Source organism: Barbus barbus (assembly GCF_936440315.1).
Source record: "Barbus barbus genome assembly, chromosome: 2".
NCBI classification, from domain to species: domain Eukaryota; kingdom Metazoa; phylum Chordata; class Actinopteri; order Cypriniformes; family Cyprinidae; genus Barbus; species Barbus barbus.
The window spans coordinates 11,104,313-11,127,342 of record NC_136730.1 but is presented as its reverse complement, the minus strand read 5'-3'; the positions used below and the strand labels follow the sequence as shown (position 1 = coordinate 11,127,342).

Sequence of the window (23,030 nt, the reverse complement as noted above, 5' to 3'; positions counted from 1 at the left end):
CTTGTCCCTTTTAGCCTTGCACTCTATTCATTTACTAACTGCTTTTCTTAAAAAAAATTAAAAATAACTCGAGCTTGCTTTATTCTTTTTCTGTTTTCTTTTTATTTATTATATAATAATAAAAGAAACCTTGCCACGTGTACTGCTTTAAGCAAACTGAGACTTGTTATAGCACTTGCCTATCATTACTCTTTTGCTGATTTTGATTGCTTCCATTGTCCTCGTTTGTAAGTCGCGAAAAGTAAACATGCAATATTATTAGTAACTGCACATATGCAAAACAACAGTAATTTTATGATTAAATTATCTTTTTTCTTCTGGCGCCACTTAGTAAGCGCTGGTGCCATTGCTCTCAAATGCTGGTCTGGGGCCCTGTAAACAATAACCTTCCCTTGTGCAGCTGCACGTGAACTCGAAGCGCTGTTATAAAAAAGGAGGCGGTGCTCTATGGCGCAACTGCTTGTATTAGCCAATAGGGAGCGCGATATGTAAACTAGCTCGTGTAAAGCAGGAAGTGCAGTCACGCCTCTGTCTGTCCATAGATGAGACGACGAGGGAAGAAAATGCTAGAAAGGGCCACGGATAATGCAACGCTAAATAAGCACACTGTGTCTTAACGACAGAGCACAAATCTATATTTGACCAATACAAGCTGTTTGTGATCGATTGTGAACGAGGTATGTTGCGTTCATCTGCATTGTGTTTTTTTTACTTGTGTATGTCTCGTTTTCTTGCTTATTCTGATCATCTAAACGATATTTTGCTTTTTTTTATATATATAACAACCTGTATTATCACGATAGCCTAGTGTTTTTTCGTTAGATGTGTATGTCTTAAGTAGATGTTTATATATACGCAACATTAAATATGAGTATTATGATGGGCAGATGATTCCTGTTTTATCCTGTTGACATCTGCAGTACCACTGGATATCCACACTACACAAATATAATAACCACTGGATATCCACACTACACAAATATAATAACCACTGGATATCCACACTACACAAATATAATAACCACTGGATATCCACACTACACAAATATAATAACCACTGGATATGTCAGTATGTGAGGGTGTTTTGTAGTAAAGGCAGATGCTGGGCCTATTTCTGCAGGAATCATCCAAACACCATCATGAAGTGTGTTTATATGCTGTACTTTAGTATTACTTGTTGGAATTGAACACCTTGATCATTTATGATCATAATCAGTGGGTTGTAATCGTATGTCCTGGTCATTCTTCTGAAACCTGTCAAGAGGATGTCCAAGATATTTATATAAATGAAGTCTGTTTTATGTCCATTGAGATATTTGGCACTATTACTTGAATGACAATCAGATTTTATTCCTCCATTCTCATTATTGTAATCCAACCTTGATTTATTGCTTTACTGTTTCTATTATTGTTAATGATGAGTCTTATTACATAATATGGTAGTTTTAGTTTTGTACAATGATTTTAAAACTGATATAAAGCAATACAACACATGCTGCCATAATTCATGAATATTTAAATTCATTTTTATTATAATCCTAAACCGGGTTAATTATAGTTAAACTAAAACCATTTTTTTGTTGTTATTACTATAAATGTTAACTAAAATATGAAAACACCTTAAAAACGCAACACAATTACTAAACCTTTAACTAAAATTGAAATAAAAACTGTAAATAAAACAATAAATCATTAAAAATATTAATAATAACTTTTCATTAATCAAAAAAAACAAACATTCTGGACAGGTTTCATTTAGAATTTTTCATTATACAAATCCACATTTCATGATGTTTGAACTTTAACTACAGACCTATTAAGCATGATGTATTCATGTTTGTTGATAAAGTTAAACAAAAGTGTATGTAATATTTAATTATAATTCACAAAATAATTCTGGCTCTCACATAAGTTCCTATGAGATTAGACACCAAATGTGGTTTGTCTTGAATTTGATCATTGAATTCTGTTGGCTGTAATTGTTTTATAATGTACTATTGCATTGATTTAATTAATTCAGATTAAGCACAACCTCATGGATGGGTACAAAAGAAATTCAGTCATCCTCATTTAATTACGGGACAAAATTCCCATGTAGTCCATTGAACTTTATGCATGTTAAGACAGGAATGAGCATGGTCTCAGGGAATCAAGTTGACAGGTGCATTTCCTCACAATTAAAAATTGAAGTCTTCTCTAGTTAGCCGGGCTGGATCATGTGCACTGCTTTAACATTATCTAATTAAAATCAAGAATATTATTTTTAATTTAATTTAGCACCCTATAATGATTCTCTTAAACCTCCTCTTAATTTAGAAGCATGAGGCATATTTAACACTTAAATGCTGTAAGTACTCTAGTCCTCATCTAACACATTAATGTCATGAAGGAACCTTATTGGGATCATTTGAGGAGAGCAATCAGTGCAGCTGCTTATGTGAGTCATAGATGAGACTTAAAGAGATAGTTCACCCACAAATGAAAATTGTCATTATTTACTCACTCTAATGTCGTTTCAGGCCTATATTTCTGTTTTAAAGAATGTTTGAAGAAGCCATATAATGAGATTTAAATCAAAAATCTCACTTGACAGCCATGGCAATAGTTTTTATTACTATTTGAGATTAGTTTGTTTTATTTTCCATTTTAAGTTTTAGTTATTTCATCCTGCATTTTTCTTTTTACATTTTTAAACATAGTTTTTATAAATGTTAATTTTTCTTGTTTATTATGTTTGTTTTAGTGCATAAACTTAACCTAAATCAAAATGTGAATTTTTGTCCTAGAAGCTAGCTGAAATAAAATAATTTTTGCATTTGAATTAACTTTTTACTTTTATAGTGAAGTATGATAACCCGGAGCCATGGTCACTATTCACTTTGATTTTATGGAAAAGCGCAGCATTTTGTTATTAATAACTCCTTTGTGTTCCACCAAAGAAAGTCAAAGTGTGAGAACTGCCATTTTTGGGTGGAATATTCTTTTAATATGCCACCAGCTTGTAGTTAGGTTATTAATATGGGCTTGGTACTTGACTACATGTATACGTAATCAACCTTATCTGCTCTTATCGTTTGTGTTATGTGTAATCATTCCTCCTTTTCCTTCCTCAGAGAAAATTGACCAGATCACTGTGACCTACAGTCCACACCCATAACATCTCCTTCATCAGAGAATACAAGATTGCATTCCAAGACCCATCTAATTTACAAAGTAAGTGACTTTTTGTTATCAGCTAACCGCTTTATATTTGTCTGACAGAACATTGGAGTTGTTTAAATCAGATCTTTCCCATTGATCCTCAAATAATGCCAAGTGATTTTCTAGTTTGTGCTTTATTGTATTTTAGTTTACTGAAGCATTGCATCAGTCATCTGTTATTGTTTATTTTCAGCGCAAATATGAACACTCACGAATCTCAGGTGTACACTGTGGCGCCGGAGATGCCGGCGATGTTTGATGGCATGAAGTTGGCGGCGGTGGCCACCGTTCTCTACATCATCGTCCGGTGTCTAAACTTGAAAAGTCCCACAGCTCCACCGGACCTCACTTACCAGGATACAGCACTCAACCGCTTCCTGCTCAAGTCCTGTCCTATTCTGACCAAAGAGTGAGTACCACACTTCAGTTTATCATTTCACTGCACTTACTGTGTCTACGGAGTAAACCACATCTCAGAATAGCTTAGAGGCTGTAGCTGCGCTGCTTTTAGCACATGGTTGCTAAGACTAATGCAGTGTTCCTAGAATCACTTGCATAAATATTCTCTACTGTTTTTTTAAAGGAATTTTGACTTTTTTCAGCAGAGACACAGTAAATTGATCAAACGTAACAGTAAAGACATTTAGAATGTTGCAGATGATTTCTGTTTCAAATAAATGAACTGTTTCTTTTGAACTTTCTATTAATTGATAAATATAGCAGAATTGTTTTCAACTTTCAGTGGCCTTGAAAATAATAAGAAATATTTCTTGAGCTGCAAATCAACATATCAGAGTGATTTCTGAAGGATCATGTGACACTGAAGGCTGGAGTAATGATACTGAAAATTCAGATTGTCATCATAGGAATAAATTATATTTGAATATATATTTAAATATAAAAGAGTTATTTTTAACTGTTAAACATTATTAGTTATTTTAAAATATACATGTATCAATATAAAAACAGTGTTCTTTGAATTACTTTAGACTTCCATATAAAAGCCATGCTTTGTGAATATTGTAATCATTACAATATTCATTCAGGTTTGTGTCAAAAATTGTGTATTTTGTATAGGATGAATTAATATTTTGAATTGGCTTCAATTTTTTATATGTTCAGTTTTAGTAATTTTGTTTTGTATTTTTGCCATTTTGTCATTAACACAATTAGATTTTTTATTATTTTAATACTTATCTGCAGCATTTATTTTTGTTCAACAACACAAGTTTTTAAAGCTTACATTTTTAATCTATTATTTATATTTTACTTTATTTCAGCTTTATTTCTATTAGTGAAAACAATTTTCAATAGTTTTAGTTAACAATAAGAACACTGTACCACAGTACTTTTTTGTAAAGGTCAGTCCTCAAAAACATGAAACGTACAGGTGCAACCACCTAAACTATAATGCAAAATAGGGAAAGCAGAAAACAACATTGTTCAGTTTCAGTGCAGCTACAGTTTAGACACTTCTAAATGAAGTTTAAAAGTGTTAGAATTCACACTTTACCACAGCACAGTGTTTACCTTTGCTTTCAAACACAGTTTAAGCATTAAAAACACATAATTTTATAGATGAAAATAACCATACTGTCTGTTTCCTGCAATAAAATACATGCCAATCTGTTAATCAGTGGTATTTTGAATGCTTTTGTGAGTTTTTCAGTTGTGTCAGACATTCTAGGAAGGTGTTTAATATACATTTTTTTTCCCCCATGAAATGTGGTAATTTCTATGCTAGTTTGCATGACAACAGATTATGAAAACAGTGAGGTGATGCTTCTGGAGTTTGTTGCTAGCTGCAACAACATATGGTTATTATACTGTTTGCACTTGAGGCCAAGACAAAGCATGTCTTTTCAATAACATCTGTAGAATTGTTTATATACAGGTCTGCACTGCCATTGTATAGTGTGCTAATTTATCAAGCCTTTGTTATTCTTGGTTTCAACTCGACGTGATGGTTAACATTAATTTTGTTGTGTTAGATCACGATTTGCAGTTAAAATGAGAAACATATGCATTGCAAATGTCTGTTGCACTGTGCGGGTGGGTGTTTCTTTTGTAATCCAAAGTGACTCCCGGCTGGTTATGTAATCATTATATTCCAGTACATCTATTACACTAAGGGCCAAGAGCTCAATCGACAAACACAGCCCATTGTCTGTACATCCTTACCTCCTCGGTGACACAATTAACTTTTCCCATGTTTATTTTGCTGGAGGTTTTTCCAGAAAAACGCCTTTTGAGAAAACAAGCACTTTAGAGCGTTCAGAGTTTGAAGCTCTAAAGGTTATTTTGTCAAGCGTTGATAAAAGTCGCTCATGCCTGTGATGTTGCATTGTGGGTCTGGACTTTGGAACATTATTAGGCGTGTCACACCAACGCAGCTCTGCTGCTGCGTGCTTCCTTGTTTTGTTTTTTTTATCTTTTATGCTTGCGGATGACTGCAGCTCAGTCAACAAAGAGAGGAATGGCTAAAGATGCAGTACAGGGAACTAAAAAGCCTGTTTCCATTCGGTTCTGTTGTTCGATAAGTAGCGCTTAAGCCTCGTTTGACAACATTCCAGAGATACACATGGTTATTTAAAGCGAGTTTGCATTGTGTTGACATTTGTGCTGCTTAATTTATCTGCTCTAGGGTTGTTTTCTGAACTCGACTCAACTGACATGTTTTTTATGGTAAAGCTGTCAGTGCTGATCCTCTCGTCGTCTTATTTGACTGTGTCATTGTGAGCAGATTAAACCAGGCCGGCTTTCATTCCTTGCATCTCATAACCCATATTTGAAAGATAATCTCATGTGATAGTCAGTGGTGATGTAGATACGCTTGAGGCAATATAGTGAGAGCATGATATGTAATACCTAAGGTGGTGTGGAATAGATCACAGTGACGGAGAGAAGGGAAAGAAGAGTGGAAGGTGTTCAGTGGATTTTGCTTACTGCTGTTTTAAGGCTCTCTTTGTGCAAACGAATGTTGTTTTAGTGGTCTGGAAGTCTTTAGTTAGCAGAGCAAAGTTGGGCCAAGTCAATGAGGTCATTTCCAGTGAAAAATGTTTTATGGAACGTTATAGCTCAAAATGGACAATGAATTATGTGTCAAAACAAAGTTGCAAACAGTAATATTCTAGAATTTTCTGTCTCAAAACTGAGGTCATCTGAATAGTCTCAACTATATTGCATCTTCAACATTGATGATCTAGAATTTTACCTCACAAAATAGTGATGAAAAGGTGTCTCAGAGGGTGATATTTCAGAAAGGTACAAATGAAACGGCTCTATTCTAGAAAGTTGCATCTTCAAAGAGCGATTTTGTAGAATGTTCTACTTAAAAGAGTGGAAACAAAGTAGGGAAATAGTTTTTGATGTCACTAGGTGATTTGTGAAAATCTGCTTAACGTGATGCGTTATAACTCAAAAATTCACAGATTTCAAGAAGCATTTTCTGTATAACAGTTTGGGTAGATATACTTTTGGGCCGCTACACTTATCCTAGCCAAATTACAGGAGGGGTCAATAACTTTAGAAAGTTGGCACCATCATTACTTTATTTTTTCACAGAGATTGGTATATATATTAGTAATATGCCAATGGTGACAATTTAAAAATGGGGGGTAAAAAAACACTTTTTGTGTGTATTTTTTTTGCTCTCCCAAAGTTTGCATGTGTATATAACTCAAGAAGTATCAAAGACATCGTTTTTTTCCCCCTTTATTTTTATTCCAAAGACAAATGCTATTATTTGTACAGAAACTGTATTTTTACATTCTTAAACCCTCCCCAACCAATCCAGAACAAACTGCCTATAATAATAATAATTATGATAGTGACAGTAATAATGATAATGGAAAACAAAATAGAACTGAAATAAAGTGATGTAATAGTTAAATAATGATCAAAAGATAAAAGTAAAAAGTAATTGGATACCACAATCAGGTATTATACAATATCACTTCACTTTAAAGAACAAGGTAGGGTACTCCCCAGGTAGTATATTTATAGCAGAGAAATATGATAATAAGGGTTGCCAGACATAAGAGAATTTATGGGAACCTCTAATTGAATATTTCATCTTTTTTAAGTGTAGGTATAACATTAAATCCTGTAGCCAGTATGATGCTTTAGGTGGAGTATCAAAGACATCTTACTATAATATTATATTCTGATTCTTAACAAACTTTTCTTTTGCTATCTTCATTTTTAAGGTCCCTATATGGTTAATTTTCAAAGATATGGGGATCTCTATGTTGCTTCAATAAAAAATGATCAAAATCACTGTAGTTAAGCAATAGCCCTTATGCGAAAATTATCAAATCATTTACCACTGTATAAATCTAATGTTTTGTTTCATATTCTAGGTACATTCCTCCTCTACTATGGGGTAAAAGCGGTCATCTGCAGACGGCCCTCTATGGAAAGTTGGGTCGGGTCAGTTCACCACACCCATTCGGCCTGCGCAAATATCTGCCCATGCAAGACGGGGCCACAGCAACTTTTGACCTCTTTGAACCCCTGACGGATCATCAGGCCGGAGGTCAGTGCCACGTAGTTGGGTTTATTTGGTCTGTGCTGGAGCATAACACTACATTCCTATGTGGAAACCTGATAAATGAGAGTCTCTCATTCAGGTTCAAGGAGGAAGTATCGTTTAAGTCACATATAAATAGTTTGCTTGATCAACATTCTGAAGAAGAGATATGAATTACAGGAAATCTTATCTATATGAAATTGGACTTTTATATAATGTGACCTTTTTAGTGAAAGCTTATTTCCACCATGAAATAAAAATCTAAAAAGATTATTGCAACTTTTCAGTTCACAATTCTTTAGTCTCGCAATTCTGATTTTTATCTTACAAAGTTTTTTCTCATAATTCTGAGATATAAATGTAGACGTATAATATATATTTACACTAGGGCTGCCCCCTAATAATCGACTAACTGTTAGTCAACCAGAAAAGGCTTGGTCGACCAAAATTTTATTAGTTGCTTAGTCACAGCAAAAAAGTAGACAGATCGAAAAATCACAAAGATCGTTAACTGCTGGTCTATGTGGTAATACAGTACTCGGGCAGGACATCCAAACGCTCACATATCATTCATCGACCTCAAATATGGCTTATCATCTGAAATATGTAAGTAGTAGCAACAACTTTACATGGCTGCTTAATCTAATGTTAACCTAAAAAATGTGCGCTATTGAAGTGTGTGCATGTGTGTGGAAGAGTAGCGTGCTCACTGCAGGACAGATGGAGGAGCCGGTGCACTTACTTGCTCTTAAAATACTCTGATTTTTGGTTATACAGATAAAAGCAATATATATATTTAGAATTTGTAAAGACTGTTTATTTATGTGCACTCACAATAACAACAATATACTGCGAGTTTGCAAGATAATGAAGCAAACAGCATGTGCTTTCTGCTGTCTCGGTCTCTGAACTGGAGCGCGAAACTCCAAAAATCTGTGTATACTTGCCTTACAGACATAAAAAAATATCTGTAGGGAGTGAAATATCTGGGGGGTGATGAGCCGTGCTCTGACAGACTGTTTACTTTAGCTGCATTTATGTGCAAAACTTGCTAACTAGCACATTATTAGGAAAGGTGATTTGCAAAGAACCATATACTCAGTTCTTCTGTAGGTGAGGCTGGATCACAAATGATTCATCCAACAACAGAACACCTCAATCGCTTAGGAGTTATTCTTGTGTACACCTGTTCCAGCATCGAAACAATGGCGGTCGAAATGTTAAAGCTCACTCAGGGCGGGTCTAAGGTTAGACGGCCGTGTCAATCGACAGTCGTGGGAGCGGCCTTCGTCCGTGTGACCTCACACAAACAAGAAGCTGAGATCAGCCTGATTTGAAAAAGGCAATATTATTGTTAGCAATTAATTAAAAACCACTGGGTTCATTTTTATCATTATAGGTTAGATGTGTACACACACTGCCAACACACATTTATGTTCAAACAACATAAAAAAGTGAATTTAGCATCCGATGTCCCCTTTAAACCGAGAACAAAGAAAGCACTAGTTTATCAATTAATTAATAAAATGTTAATGCAGCCTCCTTGCTGTTTTTCATAATCATTACTTCTGCTGGTGCGCTGTGGCAAGCTTTATGCTTGCGCTTGAGTGCTTATTAGGCAATGTAGGCAATTAAAAGCTCATTATGGTTTAAATTGTTTATTAATAAACGTTTGATTAGTTGATTAGTTAAACTTGTTATTAGTTAATGCTTCAAATTAACGACTACTAGTCGACCAGAGTTCAAGTTCATTTGTATAGCGCGTTTTACGATACAAATCATTGTAAAGCAGCTCTACAGGAAATTAAGTTTCCACAATATATTTATATATTGCAGAACCTTAATATATTTAACATATGGCAAAATTTGTTAATTCTGTATGTTGTCTGAGCGTTGGCATCCTCTGAGGTCCTCTGAGGGGTTGGCATTATCTTTTCTCAGGTGTTCGGTCATCTCAAATCATTTAAGGGTTGGATCCAGACTGAAGCTTCTGCAATTCCTAGTTACCTCGGGATGTTAATGTTCAACCCAAGCTAAAGAATAATAATAATAATAATAATGTACATTTGATCAGATATAACTGCAGTACAAGATTATAAGATGCATTATGTGAATGCTTGGCTAAAGGGATGTGTCTTTAATCTAGATTTAAACAGAGAGAGTGTGTCTGAACCCCGAACGTTATCAGGAAGGCTATTCCAGAGTTTGGGAGCCAAATGTGAAAAAGCTCTACCTCCTTTAGTGGACTTTGCTATCCTAGGTACTACCAAAAGTCCAGAGTTTTGCGACCTTAAGGAGCGGGTTGGATTGTAGCGTGGTAGAAGACAAGTTAGGCATGCGGGAGCTAAACCATTTAGGGCCTTATAGGCAAGTAATAATATGTTGTAAATTATACGGAATTTAATAGGTAGCCAGTGCAGAGACTGTAAAATTGGGGTAATATGATCATATTTTCTTGACCTGGTAAGAACTCTAGCCGCTGCATTTTGGACTATCTGTAGCTTGTTTATTGAAGATGCAGGACAACCAGCTAGCAGTGCATTACAATAGTCCAGTCTAGAGGTCATGAATGCATGAACTGGCTTTTCTGCATCAGAAACGGGTTGCATGTTTCGAAGCTTGGCAATGTTTCTAAGATGGAACAATGCTGTTTTTGTAACATGGGTAATATGATTTTCAAAGGACAAGTTGCTGTCTAATATAACACCCAGATTTTTTACTTTAGAGGACGTAACAGTGCATCCGTCTAGTTGTAAATTGTAATCCAAGAGATTCTGTGTAGTGTTTTTTTGGTCCAATAAGTAATATCTCTGTCTTATCTGAATTTAATGGGAGGAAATTATTGGTCATCCAATCTTTTAAATTTTTTACACAATCTATTAGCTTAGATAGTTGAGAAGTTTCATCTGGTCTTGTTGAGAGATATAGTTGAATATCATCAGCATAACAATGAAAAATGAAAAAAGACCAGACAAATCTTTAGTCGCGGGCAGCCCTAATTTACACTATATACAGTGGGGCAAATAAGTATTTGATACACTGCTGATTTTTCAAATTGTCCCACTTACAAAGAATGGAGAGATCTGTAATTTTCATTGTAGGTACACCTCAACTGTGAGAGACAGAATATGAAAAAAAGTCCAGAAAATCACAATGTATGATTTTTAAATAATTAACTTCCATTTTATTGCATGAAATAAGTATTTGATCACCTACCAACCAGCAAGAATTCTGGCTCTTACAGACCTGTTAGTTTGTCTTTTAAGAAGCCCTCCTATCCTCCACTCATTACCTGTATTAATTGCACCTATTTGAACTTGTTACCTGTATAAAAGACACCTGTTCACACACTCAATCAATCAGACTCCAACCTCTCCACTATGGGTAAGACCAAAGAGCTGTCTAAGGACACTAGGACCAAAATTGTAGACCTGCACAAGGCTAGGATGGGCTACAGGACAATAGGCAAACAGCTTGGTGAGAAGGCAACAACTGTTGGTGCAATTATTAGAAAATGGAAGAAATTCAAGATGACTGTCAATCTCCCTCGGACTGGGGCTCCATGCAAGATCTCGCCTCGTGGAGTATCAATGATCCTGAGAAAGGTGAGGGATCAGCCTAGAACTACACGGGAGGACCTGGTCAGTGACCTGAAGTGAGCTGGGACCACAGTCTCAACAGTTACCATTAGTAACACACTACACCGTCATGGATTAAAATCCTGCAGCGCACGTAAGGTCCCCCTGCTCAAGTCAGCACATGTCCAGGCCCATCTGAAGTTTGCCAAAGACCATCTGGATGATCCAGAGGAGGCATGGGAGAAGGCCATGTGATCAGATGAGACCAAAATATAACTTTCTGGTATTAACTCCACTCACCGTGTTTGGTGGAAGAAGAATAATTAGTACAATCCCAAGAACACCATCCCAACTCTGAAGCATGGGGGTGGAAACATCATGCTTTGGGGGTGCTTTTCTGCAAAGGGGATAGGACGACTGCACCGTATTGAGGGTCTTCCAGCATGACAATGACCCCAAACACACAGCAAGGGCAACTAAGGAGTGGCCCCGTAAGAAGCATTTCAAGGTCCTGGAGTGGCCTAGCCAGTCTCCAGACCTAAAACCAATTGAAAATCTGTGGAGGGAACTGAAACTCCATGTTGCCCAGCGACAGCCCCAAAACCTGAAAGATCTGGAGAAGACCTGTATGGAGGAGTGGGCCAAAATCCCTGCTGCAGTGTGTGCAAACCTGGTCAAGAACTACAGGAAACGTCTGACCTCTGTAATTGTAAACAAAGGTTCCTGTACCAAATATTAAGTTCTATTTTTCTATTGTATCAAATACTTATTTCATGCAATAAAATGGAAATTAATTATTAAAAAATCATACAATGTGATTTTCTGGATTTGTTTTTATATTCTGTCTCTCACAGTTGAGGTGCATCTACGATGAAAATTACAGATCTCTCCATTCGTTGTAAGTGGGAAAACTTGAAAAATCAGCAGTGTATCAAATACTTATTTGCCCCACTGTATATGTGTGTGATGATATTCATATATATGAATATTATAATACATTATGAATAATATTTTATATATATAAACTTTCAAATACCTGTTTTATTTTCTTATACTGTGGCATAAACAAAAAAAAAAGTCAGTTTGCCTTATGTAAAGTCAGAATTCTGAGAAAAAGTCCATTTCAAGATTGCGAGGAAAATTAAATCAGAAATGTAAGATAAAAAGATGTAGAGTTTCCATACTTTTTTGAGTAAAACAGAATTTTCAATTTTAAAAAAAGTTGGTTTAGAAAATTTCACATTTAAAATGAAAATTATTAATGGCAATTATGACAGACATATTTATAATTTGGATTAACATAAACCAAAGAATTGCTCAAAATAAGACACTGAATGTTTTCAAGAGCCAATTTTGAGACATTGCAAAGAATAACACAGAAAAAATGTAATTGGGAAATATATACATGCATCTGTACTATTGCAATGTCTACGTGTTGGAATGTGGAATTTTTGCAGCTATGTTGTTATACAAATTATGTATTTTGAATTTGCTTGCTCTGTGCAAATGTTGCGACACATTACCTGGAAAAAAGAAAAGATAAACAGTATGATAATGTAGAGCAACTCAAACATTTGTCTGCGTACATTTGCATTTATTTGTCTTAATGTAAAATAGCTTGCATAGTGTTAATGTTTTGTGTTGCTTTGACAGAGGACGTCACCATGGTCATCTGTCCTGGCATTGGGAACCACAGTGAAAAGCATTATATCCGCACATTTGTGGACTATTCGCAGAAACAGGGCTACCGCTGTGCTGTGCTCAATCACCTCGGGGCCTTGCCGAACATTGAGCTTACCTCCCCTCGCATGTTCACCTATGGTACGAGACGTCTATGGATTGTGTTTGTCCAGGAAACTTCATATTTCTAAAGTGATACAGTGAATGAATTGGGAACTTTTCAGTTTATTGAATAAAGCAATAATCTTTTAATTTTCATTATCTTTACAGAAAATGTAAATTTTAACTTAGATGTGTTTGGACATTGTGTAAATCATGTTTGGTCATAATTTAAAATCCTAAAGTTTTTAATTTTATTTATTGTATTTTAGGTTTTTATTTTATTTATTGTATCTTTTTGTTTAATTTTTTTTTATCAGATTTAATTTGAATGCGAATTTTAATGTTATTGTGTTTGGACATTGTGTAAATAATGTGTTTAATCTAAAAGTTGTTTGGCATTACTAATTCCACTTTTGCAGTCCTAAAGCCATACATTTACTGTCAATACTGTCTATTTTATTTTTTCGGTTATTATTTAATCAGTTTTTGTATTATCAGATGCCATTTTATTTATTTATTTTTATCAGTTTTTATTTTAGATTTTATCCGCTTTTATTTTATTCTATCAGATTGTGATAGAATAATAATTTATAGATGCAAATATTCATTTTATAATGGCAAACTAAGTCACTTTTGGTGACTAGTCAACATCATGTTCTGTTTTAATTTGTTGTTTTTGTTTCTCTCCACAGGTTGTACATGGGAGTTTGCAGCAATGGTGGGCTTCATCAAAAAGACGCACCCCCAGACCAAACTTATTGTTGTGGGCTTTAGTCTGGGGGGAAATATCGTTTGCAAGTTCCTCGGAGAGAACCGAACCAACCAGGAGCGTGTTCTGTGCTGTGTGAGCGTGTGCCAGGGCTACAGTGCACTAAGGTGAGCCGCTCTGTTCCCAGACAGAAGCTACATAATATCTGATGTTGCTCCAGAGGGAGTGGGACAGGGTTCAATGAAGCCATGGGCGTACTGCCCAGATAAAAATGCTGCCAACTTGCTTTGGGTGTAAGTTGGGCCATTTTATCACTGCTGTCAGTGGACTCCGACTGTAGTTAGTGATTTAAAGAGCACAGTTGGTCTCCGTATTGTCCACCTACTTCCTCCACTTGACATTTGCATGTTGCATCACACTCGTGCAAAGTAAACACTGTCTGTTTGTACATTTGTATAAGCATATCTCTGTTAGGTAATGTAGTGCTTACCTAATGGTATGGCATAAATGGTGTACGAATTTCTAGGGCGCATTCAGATCCTCCCAAAGGAAGTCAAAAGTGTTAAACACATTTTCAAAAATTCAACAGTTGGCCACTCTAGGAGCTCTCTGTAATAAGCATTCAATACTGGTCAGTATGTAAACCCAAGCCAAAGAACTGTTGTTAATTATTATTTTACTCTAGCTAAGTTCTTGAGATATAGACATTTAGGTTACTATGTTAGTCACAAAAAAGAGATTGCATACTTAAAGTATGCAAAGATGTCAGTGTTGATTGTCAACATTAGGAACAGCTCTAACAACTAAATATGGAACAAACTCGCATCTCACATCGCTGTTAGCGAATAAGCATGTGATGTGGATTTCAGTGCAGAAGCAGCTCTGGAATGCAGTGGATGTGTTTGGGCTTTTGTAAATCTGAAGCCACACCTTTGCTGTCTGTGCTGTTTGCCAGCGGCTCTACTGGGGTTTTCTGAAGCACGTCGGCACACTTGGCACTGCCGTCAGTATGTAGCTCTGCCTTCAGACAGGATTACAGAATCAATAAAACCTCGGCTAATCTGCTCTGCCTGATTATCTGACAGATTATTATATTCAAGATCCCTTTTAATGCACCTTATGCATTTAGCTGGAATTGATATTAAATGGCTCATACATATAATACTTTGTGATAATTCAACATTTAAATTTTTCTATGTAAAATGGTCTTTTTTTCATTAATTTAGTTTTTCTTGCCCATTTTTTTCTTTGCCCCTGAAAGCTTCTATTCATCATTTATATATATTCAAAGTGAATTTAGGCATATCATTACAAACTTTAAAAATATGAAAGACTTTTATGTAGTTGAAATAGCATTGAAATGCATTCTTTTGTATGTGTGTGTGTTTCAGGGCTCAGGAGACGTTTCTGCAGTGGGACCAGTGCCGTCGTTTCTATAACTTCCTGATGGCTGACAACATGAAGAAGATCATTTTGTCTCACAGGTACTGTTGATCTCGTCCTCAGCGGTGAATCTGACAGACGTCGGTGTGAGTGGTGTTGAGTGGCTGGCTGTGATAGTCACTCTTCTGCTGAAACTGTTTTGCGCTCACGTGTTCTTTTGCAATCAAGCCATTAGGAGACCTCAGAATAACTTACACTAGTGCTCTCTCTGATGAAACAAAAACAAGATAAATTTACTATCTTCTGAGTGGTAAGAGAATATAAATCTAAACACTGAGCTGTCTATTTAACAGCGTCCACAAAGCATTGTATTTTTTTATTCGACACAGGGGCGTGTTATTCGGAGTGGGCTCCACTAAAATGGTGGATGCGGATCTCAGCCGGCTCTACACTGCCACATCTCTCATGCAGATCGATGACAACATCATGAGGTGAGTGCTGGGAAATTGCTATATGTGTTTTTTGTAATTCTCTTATGAAACAGATACAAGACTCATTTTGTGACTTGAGATTTGTAATAGACCACACAGTGAACAAATAGTGTGTACTATTTTTACGGGTTATTTTAAGTCATGTTCTCTACAGTATAAGCTGTTGATGTGATCTAATACGAAAATGGGAACACGTCATTACAATAAGGTTACATTCATTAACATTAATGCAGTAACTAACCAGTATTATTTTAGTATCATTGATATGCTGTAGTAGTTTTTATGAATATTTTGTATATATGTATGTGTGTGTGTGTGTGTATGAATATGAATGACCCTGGAGCACAAAACCAGTCTTAAGTCGCTGGGGTATATTTGTAGCAATAGCCAAAAATACACTGTATGGGTCAAAATGATAAATTTTTCTTTTATGCCAAAAATCATTAGGATATTAAGCAAAGATCATGTTCCATGAAGATATTAGATAGATTGATTAGTAATATGCATTGCCAGGAACTTAATTTGGACAACTTTAAAGGCGATTTTCTCAATATTTCGATTTTTTTTTTGCACCCTCAGATTCCAGTTTGTCAAAGAGTTGTATCTCGACCAAATATCGTCCCATCATAACAAACCATACAATCAATGGAAAGATTATTTATTCAGCTTTCAGATGATGTATAAATCTCAATTTTGAAAAATTAACTCTTAAGACTGGTTTTGTGGTCCAGGGTCACAAATTGACTTAATATATAGTTCTTATTTATTTTTATTTCAGTTTTAGTTATTTTATTACGTCGAGTTAAACTGCTAAAATGAGAAATGTTGGCTTATGAACTGCCTTATTTTATTATTTTACTGAAATTATTTTATTTTAGCTAACATGTATTTCATTAATGTTTTTATGGTGTTCGTCATTGATAATAACCCTGTAACTGACATGAAGTCCCAATGAACAGTGCATTTACTTATCAAGTTTAATAGGTTCTTTTTTTTTTTTACATGTATACAAATATATTTTTTAATTAACAGTAATGCATTCTGAACAATGATTAACAACATGAAGAGTAGTAAATTTATAAATGAACTAAGAATAATAAATTATGTAAACTAAAAAAGGTAATTATCAGTTCGAGATATATTATTTTAAATTTGTAAATTTTAATATTTATTTACATGCAAGTTCAGTAGAAAAGTGTGCACATGCTGTATGTTAGTAGGCAGTGTATTCCTAATATAGCAAGTTATCAATTTGTTTTCTAGAAAATTCCATGGGCACAACTCTCTGAAGGAGTACTACGAGAAGGAGAGCTGTGTTCATTACATTCATAATGTGAGTAAAATAAGATTGCTATTTAGTGAATAGCTTTAGAGAGTCTATAAGGAAATACTATTATCTGTGAGGTGGCATCCTGTTCATGACTAGTTCTTCTCTCCGTGTTGCAGATTTATGTGCCTCTGCTGCTGGTGAACTCTGGTGACGATCCGCTCGTGCACAACTCCCTGCTCACCATTCCTCGCACACTCGCAGGTATAGCAACCGTTCGAGTTTCATGCGATTTTAAAAAGAAATCTGAAAGGTACTGGTAGTGTATTATACAAAATGATCCTTTTTTTTTTTTTGGTTTCATCTTCAACTACATTTTTACATTTTCCAAAGAAAATGTGATTGGTGCTTGACCGTGACACCGTCTATAATATATGCAAATGTTTTAAAAAATATTGATTGCTTTAAAGTAACAGACTGAAATAAATAAATAATGTATTGATTAATTAATTAATTAACTTATTTTTTGGTGTGCAAATCCCATATATACACACACACACACACACATTGGATCAACACACCCAACAAATACTTGAATGCACGTGATTGCATGGCTGATGGCTGGAGTTTGTTTGAGCAATAATGAAAGTGTTGCTTGCCTTAAACACGCCAGCTAACGGCTTTTTTTGCTGTAGTCTTTTCTGTCCACTTTTCCTACCACTTCAGCACTCCTACAGTCTATTTCTATACTGATGTTTTATTAGGCGAGGATATATATATATATATATATATATATATATATATATATATATATATATATATATATATATATATATATACACACACAAAATCAATGTGTCGATGCAAAAAAAGGTGTCGTGTCATAATGCAAACTATGACAAACTCGAGAGTGTTCGACTCTAAAGGTCAACACAGGAGGAGTATTAAAACCGTTTTTGTTGCTCAGTGGCAGTGTGTCAGGAGGATGTCAGTATCTGGTGTGCAGTGGAAACCTGAATGTTTTGTTGTTGGTGTGACAGTTAAACTAGAATGACTCCTTCAAAGGAAGTATAGCAATCAGTTGCAACAGACAAAGTCTTAGCATGCCAAAATATTTTGCAATGGTAAAAATGGTAGATTTTGCTGTAGCTCTCAAGATATATTTGCACCGCTATCAGTGAGCAGCACAATAAGAACAACAGTAAACAATTAATTCATTTTCCCCTTCAGCCCTGATAGTTACTGGCTGAATGCGGTGTTATTTTAGTATTCTTTTTATACTACTGCAGTTTTTATACTATATTGTTTTCTTTTAACTAAAATTTGTAGAAATTTTGTTAACATGCTTTGAGATTTGTATTATATTTTTATGTTTTATTCATTTTTGTTTTAGTTTTTGTTTTAGTTCAGTAATTTTAGTGCTTTAACTAAATTTAGGCAACAAAAAAAAATTACTTTTTTTTTTTTTTAAGGCAATTTAAAAAAATAAAAAATTATTTTAGCCAGCTTTATTTGAGATCCTAAAACATTTTATAGGTTTAGTTATAATAATAAACACTAGCTGACTGCATTCACAGTTGTGAGTTATGAAAGTCAGAATTTTGAAATATTTGCAATTCTGAGAGGGGAAAAGTCCCCTTTTTTTTTTTTCTTTTTTTTTTTTTTTTTTCTTCTCAGAACTGGACTTTATTACTCTTTATGAAAAGTTTGTATCTCTCAATCTCCAGATTAGAGAAAATATTGTGAACAAAAAGTCAGAATTGCGAGTTTATATCTCTCAGTTTTGAGAAAAAATGTCAGAATTGTAAGAGAAAAATTCCAATTACTTTTTAAATTTTTTTTATTTATTTTTTTATTTTTTTATTCAGTGGCGGAAATGGGCTTCCATAATATGTACTTGAGTTTTGTAATTAGTCACTTGTGTTACAACTCTGAGATATGTTGGTTCATTTTCACCTTCCAGAAAAGAAAGAAAACGTGATCTTCGCTCTGACGCTGCACGGTGGACACCTGGGATTCTTCGAGGGCGCTGTGCTGTTCCCTCAGCCCCTCACCTGGATGGACAAGGTCATTGTGGGCTACGCCAATACCATCTGCCAGTGGGAGAAACAAAAACCACCGTGCCAAAGTCGAGGCGCCCATTCCAACGAAACCAAATGCCAAGACAGTAAATCCTAACCGAGCCCGTCTCCGTTTCACCTACACGTGACATTTTCACTGCGACCATGAGGGGTCGGACCACCATGTTCAAGCGTTCACTGTCAGTGGGAATATTTGTTTCTCTTTTTATCACGGTTTATCAACAACATGAATCGTAATGACTTTCCATGCGATTAAACAATGTAACAATGCGAGTAAACCACTCGAAGACCAAAAAAACTATCAAATAACCTGTGTAGCGAGGGCAACGTTTTAGATTTACTGTAGTTTGTAGTTATTTAGATACAATCAGTATCTCTTGCTCTCTAATTAGGACACTGAAAACTGAAAGTTTATCACTGCTAAACGAGATCTAGCAGAGCTGGGTGAATCTCACAAAAATCAAAGTCAAACAGGGCGAAAAAAGGTATTTTTGGATAATATCAAAAGATAACATTTTGCATAAATTAAATGAAGCCTACTTTTGAGACAATTCAAATATTCAGCATTTTAATTAAAATGTAAGCACATTTCTCCTCATTTTTTTATTTTATTTTGTTAGGTCTTTTTTTTTGTTTGGATGTTATTTTCCTTTATTTTAGAGGTGCTGCACTAACAAAATGCTGTAATACAATAAATCAACATTAATGAAAGGCAGTGCAACAAATAATACCTTTATTAAAATTAAACAATATTAATTTTCACATTATTATTTTAGGATTATGAGAATTGCATGATTGTCTCAATGCACAAATGTAATGGTCCTCAAAATAAGCTTAATTTCTTTCAGCTAAAAAATTCCTTGGTTTTTGCATTGAAATATGATCTAGACATGTTCTTGACCTGTTTTGTGAGATTCACCCAGCCGGCTTATTAAAACGCCACACAAACCTTACTGTACATAACACATGAGTTTATGGGACGCGAGTGTTATGCAGGCACTATGTGCTTATTGATACGACCGGTGCTGTGTTTGAGTGAATATTGTCATTTGATATTTGAGTTTTTGGTCTGGTAACCGTTTAAGCACAGGCTAGCATTCATGTCACTAGTATTTTAAAACTAACTAGACCTTCTCAAGTATACCATAGTGTGAAACATCATTACTCATGAAGCCTTGTCGGTTGCATTTTTGTTTAGCACTTTTATATGACGTTTGCCATACGATCTGTGATGTCGTCATTTAGCCATTACAGAGACTAGCTGACAACGTTAAACCTAGAAATGAGAAAGGACAACAAGAGGGAGAGAGAAAGACTTGAATGAACTCCATGATCCCTTGTGATTACCAAAACGCCTCATTCGCGGGCCGTCCCACAAGCACTACGACCCAGTTTTAGATGGTAAATCCCATTCCGCTGAAGAACAGCATCGGCTGTTGCTGCAGTATTGACTGGTGTTTGTGGAGAAGCACTGAAGTTAGTAGATCTAGATTGTGTAACGTGTTTATTTGGGACCCAGTGGGAGACAACAGTGCACTTCATGGTGCACGTCGGTGAAAACTGGTTACTTAAAGGGATATGTGCTGTTGTATCGTTTTAGGTTTTTTCTTTATCTTGTTCATTTTCATTTTGCTGTTTTGTGCAATTACTTGATGCATTTATGTTTCTTTACTCTTGGAATCAAGACTTGTCTGAAATGGAACTGATGTTCTTGTTACCCATTTAAAGAATCTAATGCAGAGGGGAAAATATATGTTTAAATTTGAAGGGAACATTCAAAGCGTTGTTTCCAAAGGCTCGTGCGGACTCTAAAAAACCTTAACACAGCAGTTTAGTGCAGTTAGACTTGCTCTGTTTCAGGGAAGCCGCCGTACATATAAATCTCACAAAATGACCAGGTAATATTTCACCACACAATAAGAAAAGTAAAATAAAAAAAAGCATTTTGTTTTAAGAAAATTAAAATCTTGTTCAATAAATCTCCAAAAATTTTGAATCTTCATAATTAATAATTTTTATTTTTGGAGTGAAATATTACTCTGCCATTTCTGGGCATGATTTGTGAGATTCTATCATCTTTATTCATGTATTATCCTGCTGCAGCTGAGGAAGAAAATTTATTATTTGCGTTTCCAAGGGAAAAAACTGAAAAAGCCGCTCGATGACCAAAAAAAACCAATCAAATAACCAATGTAACATTTAGTATACATGACAGTTGAGTAAAGCTCGTCACTGATTGCCGAAAACTGTCATGTGTTGTGAAATATGTGCATTTATAACATACATAATTGCCTTCATTATTAGTGTTTAGCCGTCAATATCGATGCATCTTCTTAAAGGAGAATGTCACTTTCAGTGTTCCACGTGAAAATACTTTTTTACCAGTTATCAGTTGAAAGACGCCCCTGTGGGTTATGAGGTGTAAAAGCACTGAGGTAAACGTTAGCTTTCACACTCAACTGGAACAGTTTCTAAAATCCCATCCAGATATTTAGTATTTGTTGGTTGCAAGAGAGAGAGAGAGTTTACCTCCCCTCTGTTAGGTTTTGTTAGTCTCTGTATTCAATGAAGCTGTTATTTCTTGAATCTTTGGAAAACAGCAAAATGGTGTTGTAAACGCGAGTCTAAAAGCTCCCGGTTGGGTGTCAGTGTTTGGCTGTTTCCGGCGATCGGATCTATTTGGCCTTTTGCACCAGCACAAATTCAGTCTCTGCTGTAAGTCAATCCAGTTTGCCTTTCAGAATGTCTCCCACTTACTTTTTGCACAGAAAACACAGGCTTATGTTGTACATCCTCAACAAACATTAACCAAAATTTTGTTTGTTTGTTTTTTTTCATTTCAATGTTATTTTTGTTCTCTTCTATACATATGTGTGATTGTAAATGAGTGTATGTGAATATTTGCATCATATCACCACATCTGCTCATGAAAACTACCAACAAACTCGCTTTGGCAGGTAAAAAGATAAATGCGTTTAGTTGTTATATAATGATGGTTTATGGAAACCAGGGAACTTTAATTTGTTTGACGATCAGCAATAACGCTTTGAATTTTTTCTCTTTTTCTCCACGCCAAACTGAGATGAATAGCTCAAAGAAAATATTGTGTCAAATGGAGTTTAGAGAAAATGTATTCATGCTGGAGTCACGAATAGGAATTGTGAAAGAAAAAAAAAGGTCCATTTGCAGACTATAGAGTAGAATATTCACAAATCTGTGAGACTGACACTGCCCAATGTCTCTGTCATCTCACATGCGAGGGATTATTCAGATCTGTTCCTACTATTCTGACCCACATTCTCATCACGGTTTATTGTGTTTGGTGGCTGGTTTTTGAATGTCATTTTTCATAAGCTCCAAACCCCATTCAGCATAATATCTCAATCACTGGTGTGTTTTTGATTTGGAAAACCAATGGTGTGTGTGATTTGAATAATTTATTATTACAAGAATGGTTATTGTGTTCCAGAAATAAATTATTTTCTTGTTTAAAAAAAAAACCCGAATTGCTGTTATGTGATTTTTCTCCAGTGGAGATATAGCTTTATTAGGGATATCTATTGTTTTTTTTCAATTTTTTTCTTTCATTTAAACATGTTCGTATCAACTCTTTCAGATAAACAAGATATTACAAGTTATTGTATGTGTATATATAAATAATAAAATGCCATTATAGGCTTATATATATATATATAATAATATATCTCTTATGCACACCAAGGCTGCATTTATTTGATAAAAAATACAGTAAAAACAGTAATATTGTGGAATATTACAAATTTCTATTTGAATATAATTTATTCCTTTGGCAATGCTGAATTTTCAGCATCATTACACCAGTCTTTCAGTTTCATGATCCTTCAGAAATCATTCTGATATGCTGATTTGCCGCTCAAGTAACGTTTATTATTAATTTAGCATCTTAATATTTTAATGGAAACTTTTTTCAGGATTTTCTTATTAACAGAAAGCTCAAAAACAGCATTGTTTTTAATTAGATTTTTTTT

General features: G+C 35.0%; 1 protein-coding gene across 1 annotated transcript; it reads left to right on the top strand.

Moving 5' to 3' along the window:
* The first annotated feature begins 518 nt into the window (after positions 1-518).
* Positions 519-19,306, top strand: LOC306883570 (monoacylglycerol lipase ABHD2). The gene is made up of 11 exons (XM_079438933.1): positions 519-677; positions 3,114-3,213; positions 3,395-3,610; positions 7,563-7,738; positions 12,964-13,131; positions 13,785-13,968; positions 15,193-15,285; positions 15,574-15,675; positions 16,939-17,008; positions 17,122-17,206; positions 18,906-19,306. Exons 3-11 carry the CDS (start codon positions 3,402-3,404, stop codon positions 19,118-19,120), a joined length of 1,302 nt encoding a protein of 433 aa, XP_079295059.1. The 5' UTR covers positions 519-677; positions 3,114-3,213; positions 3,395-3,401; the 3' UTR covers positions 19,121-19,306.
* Positions 19,307-23,030: the final 3,724 nt, after the last annotated feature.

Excerpts from the sequence above, each read along its gene's own strand:
- LOC306883570 (XM_079438933.1), top strand. The coding sequence starts at position 3,402 with ATGAACACTCACGAATCTCAGGTGTACACTGTGGCGCCGGAGATGCCG. Across the intron at positions 13,969-15,192 it reads CAGGGCTACAGTGCACTAAG|GGCTCAGGAGACGTTTCTGC; the intron begins GTGAGCCGCTCT and ends TGTGTGTTTCAG. Across the intron at positions 15,676-16,938 it reads ATCGATGACAACATCATGAG|AAAATTCCATGGGCACAACT; the intron begins GTGAGTGCTGGG and ends TTTGTTTTCTAG.